Raw genomic sequence first — 24,024 nt, forward strand, 5'->3', positions numbered from 1 at the left:
TTTTGAGTCTGCTTGACTTGGCTTGAATCCCAGAGCGATGCAGCATATCCAATCTTTCGCCGAATCAGCGTCTTGTAAAGTAGTAGTTTTGGTGAAGAAGGTGCTCCTGAAAAATTATGTCGAAGGTATCCTAATGCCCGGTTAGCGTTATTGATGACACAATCCGTCAGATGAAAGGTGAAAACCTAGGTATTTTAACTTGACACATTTTCTAGAAGGGAGTTATTAATCGAGCATGAAGGTATCTCTTGAGTAGTTCGGGACACACGAATGTGCTTGCACTTGTTAGTGTTTAGCTCCATGCACCAGATTTTACGCAGATATTACAGCGTTTAGATCTCCTTGTAATGTTGTGAAGTCGTTGTCAGAGATTATTTGTCGATAAATTACACAACCATCAGCGAACAAATTGATGTGGGAAGAAACGCAAAAAGGTAAGTCACTCATATACATTAGGAAAAGAAGAGGACCCAATACCGAGCCCTGGGGAACACCTGAGTGAACGCCGCTGGGCTCGGAGTCATAAATGTTAGCTGAAACGAACTGGGAGCGGTTAGTAAGGACAACGTCTATGTTAGTAGCTTGTCATCTAGGTTAAGCGAGCGCAGTTTATGTAAGAGTAATTTCTGAGAAAGTTTATCGAAAACCTTGGAAAAGCCTAAAAGATGCAATCAGAAACGGAATAGTTGTCGAGACGTAGGTTAAGCTTATGTGTAAAGTAAATTCGCTGTGTCTCACATGAATAGGTTTTTCGAAAGCCATGCTGCGATTTAGAGAAAAATGAATTTGACTCCAGGAATTTACTTAGATTCGGAAAGAGGATGTGCACGAGGATTTTACATAGAACGCTGGTTTGTGAAATGGGCCTGTAATTGAGATAGGAATGGTTGTTACCGGGCTTAAGTTAAAGAACCACCTTCCCGATTTTGCATTGAGCAGGAAGGACACTTTCGTCGAGGGTTTGCTGGAAACTTTTTGTTAATATAATTTTAGGAGTAGGTACATGTGTTATAAACATTTTTGGGCCCATTTTGTCACTACCTAAAGCAGAGGAAAGTTTCAGTGATTTTATAAGATTCACAACGCCACCCACGTCGATGGGCCATGGATAGAGTGCGCGTGGGGCATGGATAGGCTTTCGCGTGGTTACCTCCGTGGAAGAGCGGGCAGCGATTGAAAACGTGAATGCTTCTAATAACCGCAGAAGAACGATTTATACTAACGCATCTCAAAAGATGCGTTCGGGTAAAGCTCAGTGTTGCTTTGCGTTTGCGCACCTGTTGTGCCTGTAATGGTTTAACCGTAGCATCATGCACATCTTGCTTGACTCCTAGTAACGATGAAAAATTTGGAAAAATGAGGTGACCTCGGAGTATAACGTTTTTGGGTGGCCACACGGACGCTTTCCAGCACGCATGCGAAAAATAATGTTCGCACTTGGGACACATTACCGGTGCTGGGCGATGGGTGGCAGGCGCACATATGTTGAAAGCTTCAAATACGCTGAGCGGATTGAGTTTCTGTGTTTGTATGTCAAAAGCTTTAGCCCACGGTTTCCGGAACGATTGATTGATTGTAGGGTTTATGAACGCGCCGACGCAACGCTGGCGATGAGGCGCGCCGTAGTGGAAGGCTCCGGGTGATTTTTGACTACCTGGGGATCTTTAACGTGCGCAGAAATCTTGTACACACGGGCGTTTTTGCTTTTCGCCTCCATCAGAAAAGCGGCCGCCACGGCCGGGAATCGAACCCGCGGCCTCGTGCTCAGCAGCGCAACGCCTTAGCCACTGAGCCACCACGGCGGGTGTTTTTCGTAACCAGAAGGCATTAAATAGCCCGTCGAACAAAAGTACCGCGTTGGCGTCCATGTCTCGCCGCGAAACTACTCCTAAAGAATGTGTCTGTTCCAAAGGACGATTTACTGCGGCAAGAGCAAAAGGTGGTTGTTAATGTCAGTGCTGTAAAGATGCCGTAAGGTAGCGGAAGAATGGAGTCAAGTAAGCGAACTGACAGGCAGTGAACGGCTTCAACTCTCCCAATATATGGGTGCCCCAACGAGGCACGGCGCAGCACGTATGAAAGAGATCTAGTCCATTCGAAAGCGCTAAGGGAAAGCGGATCGCACAAATTGTCTGACGCGACCAGAAAACAAAGCTTTTCAAGAACGCGAGGCGGAATCATTGCGTATAGGGCGTTCCGTTTGATAGTAGTTCTTTCGTATTCAGACACCTTCGAAAGTTATTGTCCTTGGTCTTTTTCACGCTTCCGCAGATGGATAATTGTATCTTTCTGGAAAATATTACAGGCACAGACACCTAGTTGCTTGTGTCATTCCAGATACAAAATCGAAAGGCTTGTGCTAAGTCGCGCGAGAATTATATTAGAGCAAAACTGGAGGATTTCTTCGTATGTAAGCACTAAAGGACACGCCACCAGGCATCGAGGTAGCTTCGAAATTGTTTGTTTACATGTTCCGTCGTCGCTTTCCACTGCGGTAGTAGTAGTCATCTTCATATCCATCTATATCGCAGTCATCCTCATGCATAACTGGTGGGCCCGGATTGTTTTGTCTGTAGGCTTTCACATTTCTCCCAAAGATGAACGCGTCAGCACGTGCTAGAAACGGCGGCAACCGGCTTCGCAAACTGGGCGTCTGTAGCGCTAGCTATCTGCTATCTTGGTATTTTTTCGCTAGCGCCATGCGCAAGCCTCAGCGACGCCGGGCACTCCTCGTGTGGCGCGTGTTCACGTGCGCGGTAAAGGGCGGACGTAACTATGATCAAGTTTTCGGATTACGCCGCCCACTGCACACATTACGGCCATCAACAACAACTTCGCAGTTAATATAGCTGAAAGAGTCAATCCCCCCTAAATCCCTCGCGCAAAACCTGAGCAATCCAATTTATTCTGGTGAATGTCTACAGATATTCTTACAGTGAGCATAACTTTCGGACAAACGGGACTTCAGATTTTGAACTCCCCGAAGTGGTAAAAGTAAGCTTTTCTATATAAACGCACGGAGCTAGTATATAAGTTTAGAAGCCTTGTGTTCAATGTGAACAATGTGACAGCTGTCGGAAGTGCAGAGCAGTGATTCGCCATAGCGGGCTGCTCCGCCGTTATCCGATCACTACCACCCCTTGCAATTCAAATTTCTCGCCGATGATGATGATGATGCCTAGTGGCTTCCCCTTTGTAACGGGGTGGCGTTGCACAGCGGCCTTAGTAGCAACGCTACTGTGCAATCACCTCGCCAAAAAATAAAAAACAAAATAAATAAAAAATAATGTCAAAATAAAAAGCAAATACTTTTACGAAATTTTTGTGCTAGTCTGACTTTTTTGTTCGCATGTATTCCCAGATTGTTCTCTGCTCTCTTCCCACCAACATTCTAACCTTCTTTTACTAACGTCTACTGCTGTTCAGTTCACTTTTCCGCTAAGCTTAAAGCCAAGGGCTTCCGGAAGCTGGATGGCTCCATCACTGAGGACTGGACGGATACTTTTGCACTCCGTTACAATATGTCGCATTGTTTCTGGCTCATTTCCGCAGCCTGCGCATAGTTCTTCCTGTACCATAGTTCTTTCTGCCTTCGCAGTGATCGCGCGCCCCCTGCAAGAAATTCCGCCAGAGGGAGTGCTGTTCTTTTCATTCTTGCCTTAATTCCGCAAGCTGGAGCTGTTTTGCGTCATTCCTAACGCGTAATTTGTTTTCTTGTGCGTCTGGAGCCTTTCTACGTCATTTCGAAAGCGCCACTTCTTTCTTGCGCGGCTGGAGAATTTCTGCGGCATTTCGAACGCGCTATTTCATTCTTGCGCGTGGAGCCTTTCTGCGTCATTTCGAACGCGCCATTTTTTTGCGCGGCCGCTTTTTTCGCTTACAACTGTAAAATCCATCCCAACTACCGTTCCTAACTAAATGAAAGCGGGCGCTACCGGTTAATTACGTATAGTTTGCCTCAAATGTAGCTATAGTTCTTTTTTTGCGCTAAACAATGAGGAGGCGTGGACAAGCGCCAGCGGTTCATGTAACGCTTATGACAATATAAAGTGCTTGGCTTTCGAAGGCTGTGGGGTGCTCCGCGACAACAGCGCTACAACGGCACGCCCTGTTGCTCTGCTTGGGTCCAGCTACGACGAGAACGCGAGCGCCTAAAATGCTTTGCACATTAAATGCTCACACCGCGTTAGGGTTTTCGATAGGCGACCCTTTAGAAGAAGCTTCCTTCCAGATGTATCCAAGAGATAACTGACACGGCCGGTTCACTAAAAAAATGAAGCACACTCGGACGCTGCACGGGCAACTCAAACAAAATTTAGGCGACATATTCCTCCGCACAAGCTGTCCGTTCATGCAGTTTCAGTTTTTTGTGTATGGCTATTTGTAGCCGCTTAATAAACCATCAGAGCATGCTTTCATTGTTAATGAACTGTGAATACCGCAAAGCAACTTGTAGCATTGTTAGAAATGGCCGATTGGGCATAGGTTTATAGTAGTCAAATAGTGTCGGACAAAACTGGGAAGAGAAATAACCTCGGGTTAATCGCCTCTCGCCCTGCCATATTTAGAGCGAAAGCTTCACTACTCCTCGTAAAAACCCAGAAAACGGTTGGGTCCTCGTAGCACTAATCGGACCTTCAAGCTCTGCCAACGACAAGGGAACGCCAGGTGCGTTTGAACATAGAGGATCATACTAATATATACTAGAGGGAAATCTGTCGCTGCAGCCGCGGGCCGCAATGGACGGTGCAATTGCTGCTAGCAACGTTCCTCGCTACTTGGCTTAGCTAGCCAAATGGCTTCTTTTTAGTCTCGAAGCAGAAATCAACAAAACAACGGTAACTTTGTTTTTGTTCATAGTCCGTAAAGCTCCTAAATAGTCACTGACAAATTAATCTTTCTGGAGGTTGATATTTATAATAACAAAACAAATTTGATAAACGTTATACAGTAATATTGTTGCCGTTTTTGCAGCCAGAGCCAACTTTTCAGCCGTTTCATGAGCCATGCAAAGGATAAGTGGAACGTGCCTGCCCGGTACATGACGGAACGCTCCCCAAAGCGCAGCTCCCGTAGACAGTGGCGCCAGATTTCTCTTAAACGTATATGCGTTTCAAGAGTGAAAGCGTCTAACAGCTCGTTCGTTACAATTGTAGGGGTGTGGAGAGAGGGACATGGGCAAGATTAAGGGCACGTTCCATAAGAAAATGACGGGAGGGGGTGCGCTGGCAGCATCCAGGTTCACAGCGCGTTCACACCTGAAACGCCGAATGTGCCGACTAATGTTTGTTTTAATAGCTAGCCTGTTTAGCAAATCGTTGATTCCGGCGTTAAAAAAAACTGAGTATAACAGTGTAAATAAAAGAAATCAGCGGCATCAGCAGGATTCGAACCTGTTTCGGCTTTATCAATGGAGTTAAAGGGGCCCTAAATAGGCTGGCGAAGTCTATAAGGCCTCTAGCGTTCACCCTTTCCTCGCAACTAAAAGCGCTGTGGATGCTACGAGCTGATAGGGTCGAGCAAAACAACCTAGAGGCACTTGTTAGGGCTCTTGCACCCCACGATAGGCGCCCACGATCTTGCCCACGATTGGTTCAGCTCAGTGGTTGGTCGGGATTTTTAGTGTTAGCAGCCCGCGCGCATGCTCCGCCTACTAGTCGCTGCGTAGCACTGTGTTTTGTGTTCGCTGTGATGGCGATGGCATGTCAGTTTTCGCAAGAGATAGCATTGCCACAGTTATTCGGTCCCCGCTTTATGAAGCCGCGCCGACGACCATCCCCAGCACAATCTTTCATCGCCCTATCATTCGCATTCACAAGTTTGTAACCTTATTTTCAGCAAGTCAGGATCTGGCGCGCGGCGACGATTTTTAGCTACTGCTGACTGTGCCGATTCGTGCGCGGTCTATGTCCAGCGTGAAGGCCGACGGTTGGCGCGGTCGCGTGCGCAGCGTTCCTGCCTGCAGAAAACTCAATGTGCTTGTCAGCGTTATTCATATCTTGGAAAACGACGCGCTATATCTACAAACTCAGCCAAGTTCGTGTGACGGATGGCGACGATCGAAATTCGCCCTTACAAAGATACGGCGTGCCGAAGTTGTGCTCTCGTAGACGCCGCCCTATCCGTCGAAAGCACGTGCGGCTTGCCCCATAGCCGGGAACACTGATTGGCTGCAGGATTTGATGAAACCCGACAATAGCGGCGCCGTAGTCTTCAGCGCCAGCTGGACCGTAGAGTCTACGTAAGATAAAAAAAAACTACGTCAAAGGTCGGTTGAATGGTGGCAAGACTTCGCATGTAAACAGAGGAGGAAAGAGCGTTTATCTAGTGATAGAGCGCTCCAAATTGCGACCTATTTAGGGACCGTTTAAAGTCAGTCGTCTTACCCACTAGGCCACGAGCGCGAGTCATTTTCCGGAAGTCAAACGGGTTGCTCACCCTGCTGTGGGGAGAGGAATCACGCCACCTGTTCGACACAGAACAAGGGGATGGGAACACGTTGCACCTGTGTGAGCCTAGTTGAAGTGCGCACGTTCCATCGGTACCTTCTGCTTATTCGATTTACTTTTTATTCGCCGTTATAGCAACAAACATGGAGTAAAGGTCACTGCGGCAGCGAAGAAGAAGCAACTCTGCTGCAGTCGTGGGCGTAAACCGGCGTGATGGTGTAAAGGTTTCCTAAAGCTTCGGTACCGTCAAGTCTTACGTGCTGGTGTGAGCTTCCTTCGTGTTTTGTCTGCCGGTGGGATTAGCGCACTCACTGCGCTCTCTCCGCGCGAAAACCGGCCTGTCGCTGAAAAACGTGACCTAACCGCGCTTAACCACGCCATTTTTACCTCTTATCGACCCGCTTGTCGGTCTGCGATTAGTTATGCTACTTGTCGCAGTGGGTAAACGCTGCACAAACGATCTTGGGCATCTCAGCAAGCCCTATCCATCCACAACTTCTGGCCTTTCAGGCTCATATGGGCTCCTCTTTTATGCGTCGTCCGGTCGCAACAAAACAATGGTTTCATTGTTGGTATGGGCAGAACCCTTGGAGCTGATTAGACTGACCGCAGGGTACAGTTTGCCTTGAAAAAGCATCATGCAACAGAGCACCTCGCTTGACCAAGCAGCCAAACCCCTATCGCTCACTGACAAGCCAGAGCTAGTGTAATTGTTAATATTCATTGCTCGATGTACAGCGAGCAACACACTTGTTTACAACAGCGCGTTCAACTTGAATTGGTTACTTCTGATACCTTCGCGCACAAACACTACAAATATTTTCAGGAAAAAAAGGTGGTATTAGACTCCACAAAGCCGCCGCAGTTTTCTTCATATCATTTTCAGGCAATGGAGCGTAGGGCTGGAGGTGCGGAAGAAGTTTTATAGACATGTGTGTTGCCTTCTCTATGCCGCATGGCGCCTATGTGGGCCGTTGACAGAGCGAGGCAGTAAAGCTTGGTCTACGTGAGCGGCAGGAACGTACGGGTTGTGGGTCTAGAAACTAATTTGATGCAGTCAGGCTTCTTGGCTGCTGCTGCGTGAGTTATGGGGGTTTGCGATGGCATCTTTGTGCACTGGGATTTAGGGATAAGTGCTCCTGTGAGAAGTACCATGCTTCACACTTCATTTACTTACTACACCAACCTGTACCGTAAGTCGAACGTATTGATGGGTATTTTACAATGTTTCAAGTATCCGAAATATAATTTCACCCTGGTTACATTAAATATGGTCAATATATTTTTAGGAGTTATATGAAGTATACGTTCCCATTACAACAAACCCAAATGTAGTGTTTCACGATGACCCCATCGCGAAACACTAGCATCCTGCTCGGAGATACCAAAGAAAATAAAACGTATAAATGCACACCAGCAGAAATGCCTGCTATAAAACTCAACTTAGTAGATAGAATAAAAACAATGAACACTGAAATTTCGATTGCACGGATCACGTGCAATTGGCTTACATTTCTGCATATATAAGACTCGGGTCATCGCATGATACCATTTGATAGCAGCATGTTCCCAAAGCCTTGTTTGAAACGCTATTGAGCAGGCCAGAATGAAAACCAAATTTAAATTTAAAGACAGCACAAACTCTCCGTAGATTATACGCCCAAGACATTTAAGCGGGGAAGTCGCAGAACCACCAACCACTGCTTACGTACGGTTTACTGCTTAAGGCCGCTTACGTACGGTTTTTTGCGAGAACATGACATTGTGTTAGGAATGTTACTTTCTTCTTTCGCACAAATCCAAAGCCGCGCAAAGCGGCTGCTGTAATTGGATGCTCAGGAGCAGCGAGATGCGTCTTCTGTGCGTTAAATGTGCCTAATCTCCTCCAACAAGCTCGATATTAGGCCTATGAATGTTGAGAAAGAAGACGAAATGATCTGCCTCACTAACTGTGTAAAGATCTCCAAGGGTGTCCACAGATGAATGTTTTGCTGGCAGGCAACAAATTCAAAGGATGCGAATGACCTCTGATTAGAGAGTTTTAGGGGAAAGTCCTCTACTTAAGACCTGACTTATGTTATAATTAAATTTAGGTTCCGCAAATTGCACCCACGTAAGCATATTGGTCTTGCAATTTCGCCATGCTCCATTCACAGGCTATGAACAATGTATTTTAGCTACTTTTTCAGTAATATGTGGCATCCTGTTGCTCGTTCCCTTACAGGACAGAATCATGGACTTCACAGAAAGCCTCATCAGTGTATGTACACGTCTTATTGGTTTAAAATATATGCATTTTTGCCCTGCAGTTTTGCAAAGCCGCATGCTCGACCATTACGCTGTCAGAAACTTTCTTAAGATGTTATGTATTCAAAATATTGCGTGCGAAGAGAAAACTGCTGCCATGCGAAATATTCGAAATTTTCTTTTGAAGTACTGCGCCATAAAATTTTGTTTTATGACAAGTTATATTTTTTTATTTTATTAGTTTTTTTTTCTGAACAGTGGTGGGTCTACTAAAGGAGTAAGTTGATGAAGCTTTGGCGGAGCATCGAATTCCATGAAGCGATATTCTGCGTGCTTCTAAAGTCAAGCGAAAACAAACCCACTTTTGACAACTCTCGCCAGTCTCAGGAACGAAACATCATTTTTTAAGGAGGATCCCCCTCCAAACCTTGTTATTGATACCAACAGCTTTGTAAGCTTAATAAACACTTCTTGCAGCTCGGGGTCTTCCTTTTGAAAAAGCCTCATTCTTGTGTTTGCCAATGCTTAAATTCACTCAATGCGGGAGTTATGAACGATTGTTTATCAATTTCCATCAGGTGTAGGCTTCTGAACGTAAGGTTAATGTTCGCCCTTTGAATATCTTGGTATATAAAAGTGGCGCTGGCACGGATAAAGATGCCTATTAAGCAAATATCTTCACCCGTCAGTCACTTAAGTGAGCTGCGAAAGTAGTCTGCAAGGCCGGACAGAAAAATGTAAACAATGAAAAGTAACAGCAAAAATCGGCATTGCTTCTTTGTTAAATTGCTGATGTATCAAGTTGCAAAAAGAGAGCTGAAAACTTTCACGTCATGTAGGCGTAATTAGCTGTTTCTTTAAATGTATAGGTTCGCAATTGTACCGTGTTTTAGTGTTATTCTGGCAATAAAAGAATAAAACCATGTGAAAAAATTGTTTAAATCGTGCGTTTGAATCGCCAACGGTACTAGGTGATTTTAAAGAAAGGTATCGCTACTTGAAAGAAAGCTATAGGAAGTGTATCACTACCACCACGTTGTAAATTTTGTTGCACAGTAATCAAAAATTAACTAGCAGTATCCTTATGGTTATTGGCAACGAGAATTCTGTAAACCAAGCTGCCGTGTTTCTAAATGTGATATTTCGAACCCATGCTACACAGATAGATAGATGTAAATTTATTAGGGCAGGGGATGGAACTGAGGCCCATAAGGATGAGAGGGAGGGAAAGGGGGGCGTCAAACTAAGCCCGCCTCCAAATGTCATCCTCGCGTGCGAAATCCTAAGAGGGAACGCACGAACCCAGCGACATTCGTGTGCTTTGGTTCCGTTCATTGAAACTTGACACCGATGAAGCACGCACACCCTCAAGACCGCGCAGTTCCACACGAGGTGCTGCGTAGTGAGCGGACCCCCAAGGTACATAAAATTTGTGTTATAGGTGGTGCCTCAGATAAATATTGTGTAGCAGAAATGTTTGACGCAGCAGCCACACACTCTTCGGCAGCAGTAGCTGGGAGGTATATGCCACCTACACAAATTCAAAAGAGCCGGTCACTTACCAATGTGTTTTGTCTATTTCAGTGTGCTGTAGAAGGCATTCAAGACATTGACGAGCCCTCACAGTTGTTTCTCATGGAAGGCCTTATCACGCCGATTTTGGAACGCTTCGGTTTAGGTACTGACGTTTACTTTCAAATACTCCTTGTGCGTTAGTTGTAGCGCGCAGAACAGCAGTATAGTAAAATTACTCTCCTTAGCATATGAGAAACAAAGCGTGAAAAGTAAGACAATGGGCTTGAGGTACACGCATATTCTAGAAGGCTGTCCCGTGCAAAAAACTGAGAAAGAAATATTGCTACGTGCGAAAGTGGGTCAGGCTCACCATAGGAGCGGTTGGTGAAATCGATGGTTGGACGGCATACCGTCTGGTCAGGTAGCATACTATAAAACAAGGAACACAGGTCACTGACCCAGTCAAAACCAAATTGACGTTTCGAGAGCGCTACGGCTCCAGTAGCGCTCCCGAAACATCAATTTGTTTTTGACTTGGTCAGTGACCTGTGTTCCTTGTTTTGTAATAGGAAGGGTTGTATAAAATTCAATAGTTTACCAGAATTCTCTGAATAAGCGTAGCTAGCGACTATTCTATGCCAGAAAAAAAAATCCCGGGCCATCGACACTAACCTGAAAACCGGAGAGGGGCGAAGCATGCAGTGTATAAGTATTTTCAAAGACTGTAATTCTCTCACTTTCCACACGGCGCTCGCTGATTTGGCGTCGATGAAGAGCCGGTTAGAGGAGCAATTGCGCGCTATCTGAGGCGTTGGCGGCCTCTCTTGTGTTCAACCGGATTTAAGCCGTTTGTATGCCCCATGTGCCCCAGTTTGGGGTTGGGGCAGGGGTCAACATGCGATGCCCGTGCTTCGCCCTGGGGGCTCGTCCTCGGTGATCGATGAGTCCCCGGCACCGCTTCTAGCTTTGAGAACACCGTTGAACTTCCAACCGCGAACTTTGTCGTGCCTTGATGGCGTCGCAAAAACGCGAGGCGCTTTTCCTTCAGGAAAAGCTTGACGTGCAGACCGCAACAGCCCTGTCGTATAACACTCGAGCGGCGTGCCGCGGGCTGCACCGGCGACGCCTATCGGTGGCACCGATAGGACATTCCGGTTCGAGATACCGTGCATGTGCGGAGTACGCAGCCACCCTGATATGATCAGCTTGTCTTTGTAGCCGGTTTTGGCCGCCGCTGTTACAGAGGATGCTTTGGCCGCCGGGGGGCGCTGTTGGCGGCACCGCTCGTGAGGCGCGCGCAGAGCGGGCGCCACTCGGTGCGCGTCGCTGCTGCGTCATTGTTCCTTTCGTGCGTCTGCGCTCCGAAGAATCTGCTGCGTCATGGTTCTGCAAAACTGCTACGTGTAATGGCGCGTTGCGGGCTGCGAGTTTATGCGCCGGTTTGATAGTTGGTCGACGGCGGCGTCGTTTGGATTTCCTAGAGTGGCTTTTATCGTTCAAGTGGTCATGCTTTGAGGTCAATGGGGGCAATGAACGGAGAGTCAGCGGAGGGTGGTGCGGGATGAGGTTGCGTATCTCGCGTAGAGGGAAAAGAGCTGCTGGAGCACAACACTGTTATATTGATAACTTTATTATATGATAAAAAGGATCAATGTGATCAATGTAATTAAGATAAATAGAAAGTTTATGTGCCTAATCATTCCGTCCACCTTCAAAGCCTTCGAGCGAAAAACGGCAGTCATCAGGCGTCGTATAAAATGCCCCTGGACGCCTCCAGAGAATTAAGGGCACTTAGAGCGAACCAGAGGAGGATTTAAAATTAGGCGATGACACTGCGAATTAGGAAGGGTGAAAAAGCGAATAGGAACAATGCAAGTGCGTTAAGAGAAATCAAAATTAAATAACCCGAACAAAAGGGAATTAAGAAGCCACGGTAATAAAAAGAATCAGTGCGAGTTAAAAAAGGATTAAAGTGGGTGGATTTCTAAGTGAATCAAGATAACTTTAAGACAATAAAGATGAATCAAACTTAACTGACAGATATCAAGGTGTGCTAAGATGAAACCAAGCGTATTAAAAACGAATATGAAGCTAAGAAATCCTGAGGATTCAATGCAACTTATAGTGAATAAAGTAGTGAATTAAGTTATATAAAATGAATTATGAACCAAACTAATTCAGATGGACCGAAGGCAATTACGAAGACCAAACAGATGGAGAGGAATCAATGCCAATCAAGTGGAATCAGAGTCAAATATCTTCAATCACAGTGAATTAAGGTGGGTCCAGGGGCATTTTTGTACGACGCCTGATGACTATCGTTTTTCTCTCCAGGGCTGTGAAGATGGCCGGAATGATTAGACACATAAACTTTCTCATTATCTAAGTTACATTGATCCCATTGATCAATTTTATCATATAATAAAGTTATCAAAAAACAATGTTGTTCTCCAGCAGCTCTTTTCCCTCTATGCGAGATACGCAACCCCATCTCGCACGACCCTCCGCTCACTCTCCGTTCATTGCGCCCATTGACCTCGAAGCATGACCATCTCGAATGACAAAAGCCCCTCTAGGAAATCCAACCGTCGCCGCAGTCGACCAACTACCAAACCAGGGCATAAACTAGGAGTGCGCAACGCGTCATTACACGTAGCAGTTTTGCAGAGCCATGACGCGGCAGTTTCTTCCGAGCGCAGACGCACGACAGGAACAATGACGTTGCAGCGACGCGGGACGAGCGGCGCCTGCTCTGCTACACTGTACTATTGTAGCTCTGCGCGCGCCTCACGAGCGGTGCCGCCGACAGCGCTCCTGGCGGCCAAAGCATCCTGTGTAACAGCGGCGGCCGAAACCGGCGATAAAGACAAGCTGATCATGTTAGGGTGGCCGCGCCCGCTCACAGGCACGCTATCTCGAACCTGGGCCGGTATTCTCGCAACTGTCCCTTTTGAAAACGTCCCTTTTTCGTCCCTTTCATCGTGACGTACTTCCGGTTAAGCAGTGGGCCTTTTATTCAAATACCGTAACTGTTCTTGCAAACACATTTTAAAGAACTAAAACCGTAACAGAGTATCTTTTATGAGTTTATTGTTCCGCTAGCAAACCAACAATAAGGCGACGAAAAATCGTCTGCTCCAAATCGTCTGCTCGGAGTAGCCGCGGCTCATAGCTCCGCCTTGATTGCATGGCGTCACATCCGGGTGTTCGCTTTTAGCCAATCAGGGCTCGCTCAAAAGGAACACTTTTGAAAGGGACACAAAAGGGACAAAACACGGGAATACGGCCCCTGATGGCGCATCGGTGGCACCGATAGGCGTCGACGGTGCAGCCCGCGGCACGCCGCTCGAGTGTTGTAGACAGGGCTGTTGCGGTCTGTACTAAACACACCAGACAAGCAGCCAGCGCGGAAGAGAGTCGACATTGCTATATACGCGTGGAGCTTCGCGATCGCTGCGTCGCCTGCCACCGCTTGTGCGCGGCGTTTACGGGATTTGCGCTGCGTGGCTTACAGGGGCTCGTGCAGTGTTTTGGTTCTGTTTCGCTGCTTTTCGGATTTCCGCGCCCTATAAAACTTGTTATGGGGACGTCTATAAGCAAAGAGTACGTTTACACCATTTATAAAGCAGCTGCGTCTTCGTAGATTATTCGAACGCCAACAAGAGCTACCCGAGGACGCGGTTCTGCGCGCTTCGTCACCGCTCTTCCGGGCGCGGGCGACGGCAGCACCATATCACCACTGTCACCTCCGAATACGTCAGGCAGAAGTGAATTCTACTGTCACCTCGTTTAGACCTTATACTGGCACAGTGAGAGGTTGGTTTTGTTTTGCAGCGCGGACAACGAATGCGGCTTTGTTTCGAATATACAGGGTGTCCCAGCTATCATGCACCAAGATTTAAAAAAAGAGCAATGGCGTAACTCGAAGAAAACCTAGTGGGTAATGTTTGCAGTACTGTGAAGAAGCGGACAGTAATTTTTTCGTTAATGAGACTTATCCAATTAATGGTTATTAATTATTTAACTCGAGAATTACTGTCGTAATCACTGAAGTGTCAATGAGGCATTTGTAGGTACCCACGAGGGGCATCTAACTGCGGTATTTTCAGCGACGAACTAATTGCGTGCTCATTTATTCTGACTGATAAAGGAAACCCGCGAAATATGAAAAATACCACGTGACACCGCTTCCGCACGCATTGTAAATCAGCGTCCCCAAATGAGCTGATTGAAAGCAACTGCTTCGCCTGTCACCCGCCCGAAGAGACAGCGCATCGCCTTGATAATGGCATGCATGGAAGGAGCAGCAACAGCAAGATTCGCGGGTCGCGTGGACAGATAAGGCACAAACTCGGTCGCGATTTCTTCTTTCTTTCTTTTGTTTATTTTATTCTGGCTAACTCCGAGGCAGCCTGTTTGGGGGCATTGCTTTACGATGCGCGCTAATGCGGGCGGAGGCGCCGTCACGTGGTATTTTTCATATTTCGCGGGTTTTCTTTATCAGTCAGAATAAATGTGTACGCAATTAGTTCGTCGCTGAAAATACCGCAGTTAGATGCCCCTCGTGGGTACCTACAAGTGCATCATTGACACTTTAGTGGTTAGGTCAGTACTTCTCGAGTTAGATAATTAATTACAATTAATTAATTAAGTCTCATTAACGAAAAAAATACTGTCCGCTTCTCCACAGTACTGAAAACATTATGCACTAGGTTTCCTTCAAGTTACGCCATTACTCTTTTTTAAAATCTTGGTGCATGATAGCTGGGACACCCTGTATACGTCACAGAAAAATATTTCGGGGCTGTGATTACAAAATCCCGGACAATAACTTATATCTTTTACAAGAATATATGCCATGCAAAAATGTTAAGTATATTACAAGCCTGTGCTTCGTTAATATATGTGCCCACTCACGCGTTATCGCAAGAAACAAGGAAAGTTAATTAAACCACAGAAAAATGAAAGCTGTGCAACTCCGGAAGAAACAGAATAGCTCTAACGGTATAAAAAAAAAACCCACTGCAGCTTCTAATATGCTGAAGACGTTCGTCGAAAATTACTGAGACGAATAGGACTCACCAGACCAACTTGACGCGAAATGCACTGCTATTTCGCGATACATGGGAGGGGGAAGCGGAGGGGACGCTGTGTACAAATGCGGAGAGAAATCAAGCAATGAACGTTTTAGTAATCACACACACAAATCGCGTGTTCACTTTCCTGTTGTTTGTCGACTTTAACGAACAGCTGATGGCTGGTGGACGAATTTTTGGAAGTATACAGGGTAGCAGTTCACAAGCGATGACAGGTGTCGTTAGAAGAGTCTGGTATCCGATAAGGCCCTTAGATTTCAGTTTGTGCTTTATTCTTCATGCTCCCAGGGCCATATGACGCTGTTTTGAAGAAGCGTTTAGTCGCGGACGCGGATTATATTTTAAGCCTGTCTCCGCGCTGCTCGCGGTGGAGATATGTACAGATGAATGTTCACGGGTGCTCAACTCACGACACGACGACCCTTCGTCGTGTGCTGATCCCCGAGTATAATCCTGCATTATCTATCGCAATTTCGTTTATTGTTAGCGAAATTAGGACACACTGGCTTCTAAATGGTGGTGATCAATATATCAGGTATGATATTGGCAAACGTAACGGGCGTGTTTTCAGGTATGAGTGCTCTGCTAGATTATGCAAGCACACAAAACCGATCTACATCGTAGTGTATAGCCGTAGCATGAACATCTGAGGAAACGCTGGTTACGGAGATACTGTCAGGGAATTTCAGGGCAGTGTATAACTACCTTCAGCTTTATGCATACGCTGGTTCCGCGACGCTTGCCTGTGAAACACACCTGGAGCTTATGCAGGCCAAATCTACTACACTAACGTCGTGTCAGAAACATTTACACTCTCGTAAACACATCCCATTTGCGAACAGAGTGACTGCTCCACATAAACATGATTTTTAATGCCCAGAAAAGGTAAATCTCAGTCGTGAGCATGCCGCAAAAGCAGCGGCGATAGTGGGGAGCGGGACGGAGACTCCCGCCGCTGCTTTCGAAACAAGCCGCTAGGGGGATTTCAGTGGCGCCCCTGCAGGCGGTGGTGGAGGTGTACAGGGACTTTGCAAGGCGACTCGTGTTGTTTCCCAGCGATTGCAAAAAGCGGCAATCCTAGATTCACCAGTTTTTTTAAATTTCGAAAGCGAAAGTTACAGAAATACTGGGTTGCCAGTCAAAGCTACACTGTTTTCGTTCAGTTTCAAAGGTTTCCTCACTGGTGTGTTCTCCTGGTTGTTGCGTTTTGTTTTCCCTGTCCGGAGAAAGACGTATGAACGGGGTTCCACCCTATCTTGGGAGCATACCGGGCAACTGCTCAGCATGATGCTTAAAAGACAAGCAGTATTTTCTGGCTGCTTTGACTCGTCGTCTTCCATCAGCCACATCCTGTAGCTAGTAATTGCGGGTGTACTGGAGTAAGCTAGCTGCTAGTAGCTAATCGTTTTGTCGTGTATCCACCAAAATGCGTATTGAGGAGCATTTTTTTCTGTTGACCCATATCGTCAGTTTTTTTCGTTACACTGCCCTTACAACTCTTGAGGAACATATCTATTTATTGTGACTGGCCTATTCAAGTTGTAAAGGATTTATCCAGGCATTAATTAAGGAGTTAATTCAGCAAGAGTAGTTCTTACTGCGGGGCCGAAAAAAACGACGGCATATCAAATAGCGCGGTATGCCGTTATAGATACCAAAACTGTAACTACGTTTTGAACATCTCACTCGAAACATATTTGTATTCGGTCGTGCAAACCTCATCGTTTACATAACCCTAACCGTTGATGCAAAACTAGGCCGGCAGGACGCTCCTCTTTGCACGTGACAACACGTAATTGTCCTACCGGAGCTCGCGGAAATATTCGGCTGATGTCCTAGTTATCTTCAAGCGGTTGACGCCTAAAATACAAGCAAAGCGCACTGACATGCAGGGAGATATCACAATAACGCAGACCACCTGAAATGAGCCGATTAGTCGGCGGAAGAGGCAGCCATTCCCTCAGCGTGGGAAAAAAAAGGCCTCGGAAGGAGGTCACCCTGCACTGGATGTGAAATAAAGCAAGCGGCAAGACATTACGGCTGCGGAAAAGATGCAACGCATTAACAGCAGATGATAAAGGGGCACGTTGATGCCGTAAGCCACGACGAGACAGCAATTCCAGACATCGAAGAATTTGAGCGTGGTAGCCTTGGGTTATTTCCGAGATAGGGAATGGCGTAAAAACGAGTGATTTTATTTTATTTTGACCATGACGAAGTACTTTGGAGAAAAACCCCGCGCACGACTGATCAAAGCAATGCAATCACAGCAGACACCATCGATCTACGGTGTGGTTCAAGGGTTCTGTAGCCGTCTAGTCTTCGGAAGAACGCTGCTTTTAATGCCATGCATAGCAAGTTTTATCTTAATTTTCATCCAATGTGTTGCAGGATACCCTTGTTTTAATGAAGACATTACACATCTGCGCGGTTTTTCTTGAAAGAAAATGTACCAATTGCGCTACCATCAAGCCCTTCTAGAAGAGTGTTTTCCTATGTAGCCTCGATCCACCGCGGTGGCCGAGTGCCTAAGGCGTTGTGATGTTGGACCCATGAAAGCGGGTTTGGCCCAGCCGCGGCGGCTTCTTTTGAGGTTGAGGTGTAAAGCAAAAACGCCCGCGTGTCGAGATTTCAGCCCACGTTAACGGTCCCCAAAAGGCCAAAAGTAATCCGGAGCACTGTAGTGCAGCTCACCTCATCGCCCAATTGAAGCTTCAGTGCTGTAAACCCCACAACAATCAATCAATCAATCAATCAATCAATCAATCAATCAATCAATCAATCAATCAATCAATCAATCAATCAATCAATCAATCAATCAATCAATCAATCAATCAATCAATCAATCAATTGGAAGGAGCAACAGGTTCTTCTGAAGGACTTTTTGCAAACGAAACAGTCCTTTATGATACAACGGGGAATAAAAACACCGACCAAAAGTATATTTCGTAAAATAAAAGACGTTGCGGCTCCCACACGGAAGCCTTGTTTCCAAAAAATATATTGCGTAAAATAAAAGACGTTTCGACTCCCACACGGGAGCCTTGTTCATAATAATGCTCGGCATTGTGAGCAAGGCTCTCGTGTTGGAGCCGAAACGTCTTTTATTTCACAAAATATGTTTTTTGGTCGGTGTTTTTATTACCTGGTATATCATGACCCACCCCGACCAGACGGGCTTCTGTCCAACCGTATATTTCCTTACCGTCCTTTCCGGTAACATCGACGACGCGGTAATGCACGAGTGTTTCACGAAGGAGACGTGTGCATGTTTAACATAAAAAATACCATTGCGCAGTACGAAGTCCTTTTATATATAGCTTCGCAAGTCAATTCCTGAAGCTAGCCATTTGTGTAATACTGGACTGAATAAATGAATACCCCGTTTGTTGCTTTCAGACTTGCTTTCTACAATCACATGCAATCTTAACTGCTTCGACGAACAGCCAGTACGAAGATACCGCTGGCTTGAATCAGACTACTCAACGTTCAATGTTAACGAGTTAAATTTTGCGAAGTGTCGGTCGCACGGGAAATCTCTTAGAATGGTGCGGCTGACTACGACTGACTAGCTGATGTCTGCGGGTAACTCGTCACCTACATTATCGAGATGCTTGTTTTATCAGTCCCGCCTCGAACACAAAAAGAAGCGCCTCCCGTTAGTTCTTTTCACACTAGGCAAAACATGAAAGCGCTTAAATTAAACCTCCTTCCATATATCACCTACCGAACTGTGAAAGTAGCCAGTTTTAATAAAATAGGCTAATAGTAAAACAGTCATCAAGAAACGTATACCTTTATTGTAAGAGAAGCTGTAATAGAACTGGTGCATTCATGCAAGACCGTTCGGTCGGTAGAGTGCTCGACATGGCTAATTTCGCAATTATTTGCCTTCGGCGGCTCACTTTTATCGCCGGCCTTTTGAGGTTTGGATGGCTGCGCGACACCTACTGGATAGTAGAAAAGGGGTGTGCAGTCTTTATAAACTTTTTCATCCGTTTATCTGTAATAAGATCAGGACGTGTTCTGGGCAGTCTTGCGCATGCGCAGTTACATTTTCCTGTCGGCTGTGCCAATCACAACGCCGCTAGCACAGCCCACTGATAAAATGGCAGCTCCCAGGACGAATAAGTTTAAAAAGGTCTATACAGGGCGCTTGAGCGTCGTGTTCTCTAAGATAGTGGTGGTCTTTAGAAGAACCGGAACCGCGCGGGTTGCGGTCGGGAATAGATTAATATAGGGGCAATCCCGCTGCGCGGAGGAGTTTTCATTGCATACGACCATGAATACCACATACTCCTAATTCTCCATGATTTCCTTTTCAATGTAGCATCCCAGTACCATTGCGCGTTTCTCTGCCTTTACTTTTCTTCCCGTGGTAATATTGTAATGCTCTCCCACTACTCGCATTTCATTTTCTCCAGGGCACGTCCACAGAGTTTTTAAATGCAGAGCATTTCAGTAACTCACGATGTCACCCGCGTTGACGTCCGTAGTCCACACCGCACCCCTCCCTACTATATAAAAAAATACTATCCGGCGCCCGGTTTCGTTCCCTCGACCCTGCGGGCGGAACGCAATGTACATGGTGCTCAACCCACTGCGCCACAAAGCCCCAACAGAATGGTACGCTCCGAACGTGCCTTATATCGTTGACTCATTCAAATTACTGTCTACGAACGCTCTCTCGTCAGCAGTTGCCACAAGTGCAACAACATTAACGTAACGCAAACTACTTAACGTCGTGCGCCCCCGGAAATGCTCTTCATTTGATCGTGCCCCTCGCGAGGGGGATGCTTAGTTTCCTGCCGCAGCAAGAACCAGGCGGCCTCCTGCGCAATTTGTGGCGTACACCCACTTGGGGGATTGGCCAGGATCGTTTCACTTACTACATGCCGGTTACGGCAGGGTTTGACTCGAACTTTTGCCCATTTCCCCTTTCCCGCGTGCAGGATAGCAAACTAGGCTCTAGCCAGGTTAACTTTCCTGCCTTTGTTCTACATTCTTCCTTCCTTCCTTCCTTCAGAGTAAGTAAGCGGATGACGTGCTGCTGTGAAATACGAGGAGCTGGTGGTTATAAGATTGATTAGCAGGTTGTAAATACGCGTAAGCGCGCACTACGCAGTAAATTTGTTTAGAACAAGGAAGATCAAACGCAGTTAGCACAGGGTAGTTTATCATCTAGCGGTTCCACTAGATGGTACATCAATTATTTCACGTGGCTGCCGCCGTATTTAATACAGCCAACATGTGGTTCACTCTTTCGGTGTTGACTTTCCTAAATGCTTCTTCAGCTATTTCTACGCTTCCAGTTTCCTTCTTCCCCTGCCATACCGTGATGAGTCAATCTCCTCTGCTGATAACGACTCAGCCGGGCAATTATTTCTGTTTCGGGACACATACAATGCCTTCGTCATACAAGAAATTTCGACAGTTGTTGAAGCAAAGCAGATACGCAGCATACAAAAGTTCCGGCGACCTGCTTGGTACGTTACTAACCGTCATGATCGGGCACGTAGGATGTCTTTGATGCAGTGCTGGCATAACCAAATATATTATTGTCCTTTGTCAGAATAATTTTGCGCTAAAAATGCCAATGCTAGCTTCGCATGGGAGTTCAGTTTTCTGAAAAAAAAATGAAATAAACATCAACCCTGGGGCCTTGGCATCATAATACGAATCGCCTTTTTGTTGCCTCGATGTCCTCACCCTTGGGCTATTGAACCACACAGCCCGCATAAAGAACTGTAGAAGTTTGACAAATGTCTTGATTTCTGAGCTTCGGACAACGCATGAAAATAAGCATCTGTTGCTTGTAGATAAAAAATGGGCCTATTTCATTCATTCGTTCTAAACAACTGGCGATATATGCGACTATAGGCATCTTGATTGCAGGTATGCAGGTGGTAAAAATTGGCCGCGGATCTGCTCCTTTCGTTGCAAATGTCGACAAAAGACGACAGTCTTTAACGACATTTGCAAAGTAAATACCTACCGTTATTATCTGGCTCACCTCTCATGTTGTTCCTTTTGCGCCGCGCTCCCCCCAAGGTAAAGACGCCAAAGGTTCGCTTAAATCAATTTATATTTACGGCGTTCCACTGCTCCATGGTGCTTCGATTCGAGCGCTGCCCGACGGCGGAGGCGCGCGTGAATCGAGGCGCCGTACTTGAACGTTCATAGAACCAGGTGGCCCTACTCCACGCGCGTTCCAAACACAACGTGGAACCTATCTAGTGGAACCTTTCCTAACTGTTGCGGCTTGATTTCTTAAAATGCCGCCAAAAGCTTTACTGGCGCGGGTGACAGCAGGTGACGCGCGCAATGAATTTTTTTCTGCAGTCGACGAATTATAAAATTTTGCAAAAAACGAGCACCTATGATTTTTACACTAGGATTTTTACAAAAGAACACTGCAAATTTCTCTTATGTATTGATTTGTTGTCTTATATTTGTGTGATGTCTTGTTCCTCTTGCACAATGTTGACAAGTATGAACATTACACCGGATTTAGACGGTTAGATTTGGCTGTGACTGTCTAAGACTATTGCGCAGGCGTTGTTTTACTTTGGGCTACTTTGGCCGGGTGGCTGAATCGTAATCTAAGGTCTGAGAGAGATGTACTTAGGTGAGTTAAAAGAATGCTGGTCCCAGGTAGAGTGAAATCTTTCTTTTTTAAACTACACACTGGAACACTGGAAGTAATGATCTGTATGGAGGAAAATGGATGGTTTGTGCCATGGGGTGGGCACAGTTTTCTGTGTGGAAAGCCAGAAACAAATGTGCGCGTGTTCTTGCACTGTTGGGGAGCGGTGCTCTTTTCGGACATCCTCCAGCGAAGACCCAAAAAAGATTTTCCTGTGGATTCTTACGGTATTAGGTTTTTGAATGTTTAAAATGAGGACGCTGTGCCGCTTGACACAATTATGCTGCATGAACTACATAGCATCTGGAGAAACAGGATGGCGGTACGCTACTCCGACCGAGATGCCAGACCATCCGACAGTACTTCAAAGAGTCAATAGGTTCTTTTTTGCAGATACAGAAAATTCAGCCCTCTCAACCAGAGTTGCTACCCACAATTGAAGCATTGTTGGTAATGAAAGAATATTGAAATCACCCCGCTTGCCCAAGAAGGGCTGCAGTTGTAGTGTTTTTATTGAGTATTGAGTATTGAGTGTACGCGCTATGAGTTACGTGTGTTTTGTTTTTCATCCTGTCAACGAAGGCAATAAAAAAGGGTGACTGAATCGAGACACAGACAGACAGGCAGACAAATAGACATACAGACAGACCAAAATCTCTGGGTTTAAGCAGCCCAAGAAAGGCTAACGTCTTTAAAAAAAAAGAACTGAGGCAAGGCCGCCTTCTAGTGTAGTAGATATAGGATAAATAGTTAGGGCGCCTGTACATTTCCCTGAATTACTTTCATGTTTTGTTGTTGATCCTCTGATGACTGCATATAGAACCATTTGGTTTTATTTTGTGCAGTGTATGACAAGGTCTCGCAACCGCTGAAAACCACGTTTATGCATGCCATTGCTTCCGCTGCACAGGTCCTATTGTCAAAGGCATCTACGGAGTCTGCAAGGCAATTGGCACTGCAATGGACACGCTTGAAGACCTTAGCTTTGGAATTCTCGGAGTCGTCATGGAGCCGACCAAAGATGTGGTATCCGGTCTGTTGCCCCTCCCTGACTGCTCAGCCAACAGCATTCGCGGCACTGTCTCATGCAACGAGCCTATTACACTGTCTATACCGGCCTCCACGGGCTTCGACAAGGTTCGTTGATGAAGTGGGGATACATTCACTGATGCGTGTGGTTTGAGCTCCACTACACAGTGGAATAGCTTTGAAATGTCCACTTTTTCCAGCATGGAAAAGTACGTAGCGTTTCCTGAAAAACTTTTATCCCTTGCATAACCAGACAAGAAAACGCATCGGGTTTAAACCGAGCGCAATATGGTAGTTTTATCAATTGTTCTTCATTCCTCAATCCGCCAATTGTATGCCAGATGTCGCGTGCACCTAATCCTCACAGCGAACGGCGTTAACAATTTTGGAGTACGATCCTGGAGTTAACGTAGCCGTTATAGGGGGCGGAGTCGTAGTCTCCTTACCTACTGCACATCTGTGGGCGTTCGCAATCAACTCAAGCATCACACGAGACGGTGCATTACGGCTGCTCGCCGTAATCATAAGGGGGCGGAATATCATTTTGCAAAAACAGGATTACTCCAAATATAGCATCAACTCGTTAAGCTGCTGAAGAACATGATATAATAGTTGTAAAAATCTCAAAATTTTAACGCTAACAATACTGTTTTATTCCTATAACGTAGAGGAAAACAGTTTCCCTGTTGTAGCAGTTTTATTTTTTGGATAACTGAGGTATTGTAAGAAAGAAGTTAAAAGCAACGTGGGTAGGAATAAATTCTACGTACCACTAGTCGGCGCAATCGGTAATTTCTAATGGCGTCCATAAGACGAAATATACCTATATTAATGCATAAAAGAGTCTCATCGCCCTTAAAGAACTGGAGTTCGAATACAATATATGCATATGCTGAGGGCGTAATCCACAGTTTTGCTACTATCGTTCCGAGGCATGTATGGTTTGATAGTAACATTTTTTTGTTCACTACCTCATTGTATGCTTTTTTACTCAGTAGCTTTGTGGTCACCAGTATTCGTGCTTTCAAAAGCTTTCATTGGC

At 45.9% G+C, this 24,024-nt stretch overlaps 1 protein-coding gene across 10 annotated transcripts in view; it reads left to right on the forward strand.

The window, feature by feature from the left end:
* Positions 1-24,024, forward strand: part of LOC144172809 (uncharacterized) — a 140,218-nt gene that overhangs the window by 12,052 nt on the left and 104,142 nt on the right. For all 10 annotated transcript variants that reach the window (XM_077701432.1, XM_077701426.1, XM_077701428.1 and 7 more), the window contains exons 4-6: positions 8,674-8,709; positions 10,281-10,374; positions 22,864-23,090. In XM_077701432.1, the coding sequence (XP_077557558.1) occupies positions 8,674-8,709; positions 10,281-10,374; positions 22,864-23,090 (357 nt within the window). The remainder of the gene's footprint in view (positions 1-8,673; positions 8,710-10,280; positions 10,375-22,863; positions 23,091-24,024) is intronic.

Source organism: Haemaphysalis longicornis, unplaced genomic scaffold, assembly GCF_048455015.1.
Source record: "Haemaphysalis longicornis isolate Haplotype H1 unplaced genomic scaffold, Haemaphysalis longicornis Haplotype H1 scaffold_26, whole genome shotgun sequence".
Classification (NCBI taxonomy): domain Eukaryota; kingdom Metazoa; phylum Arthropoda; class Arachnida; order Ixodida; family Ixodidae; genus Haemaphysalis; species Haemaphysalis longicornis.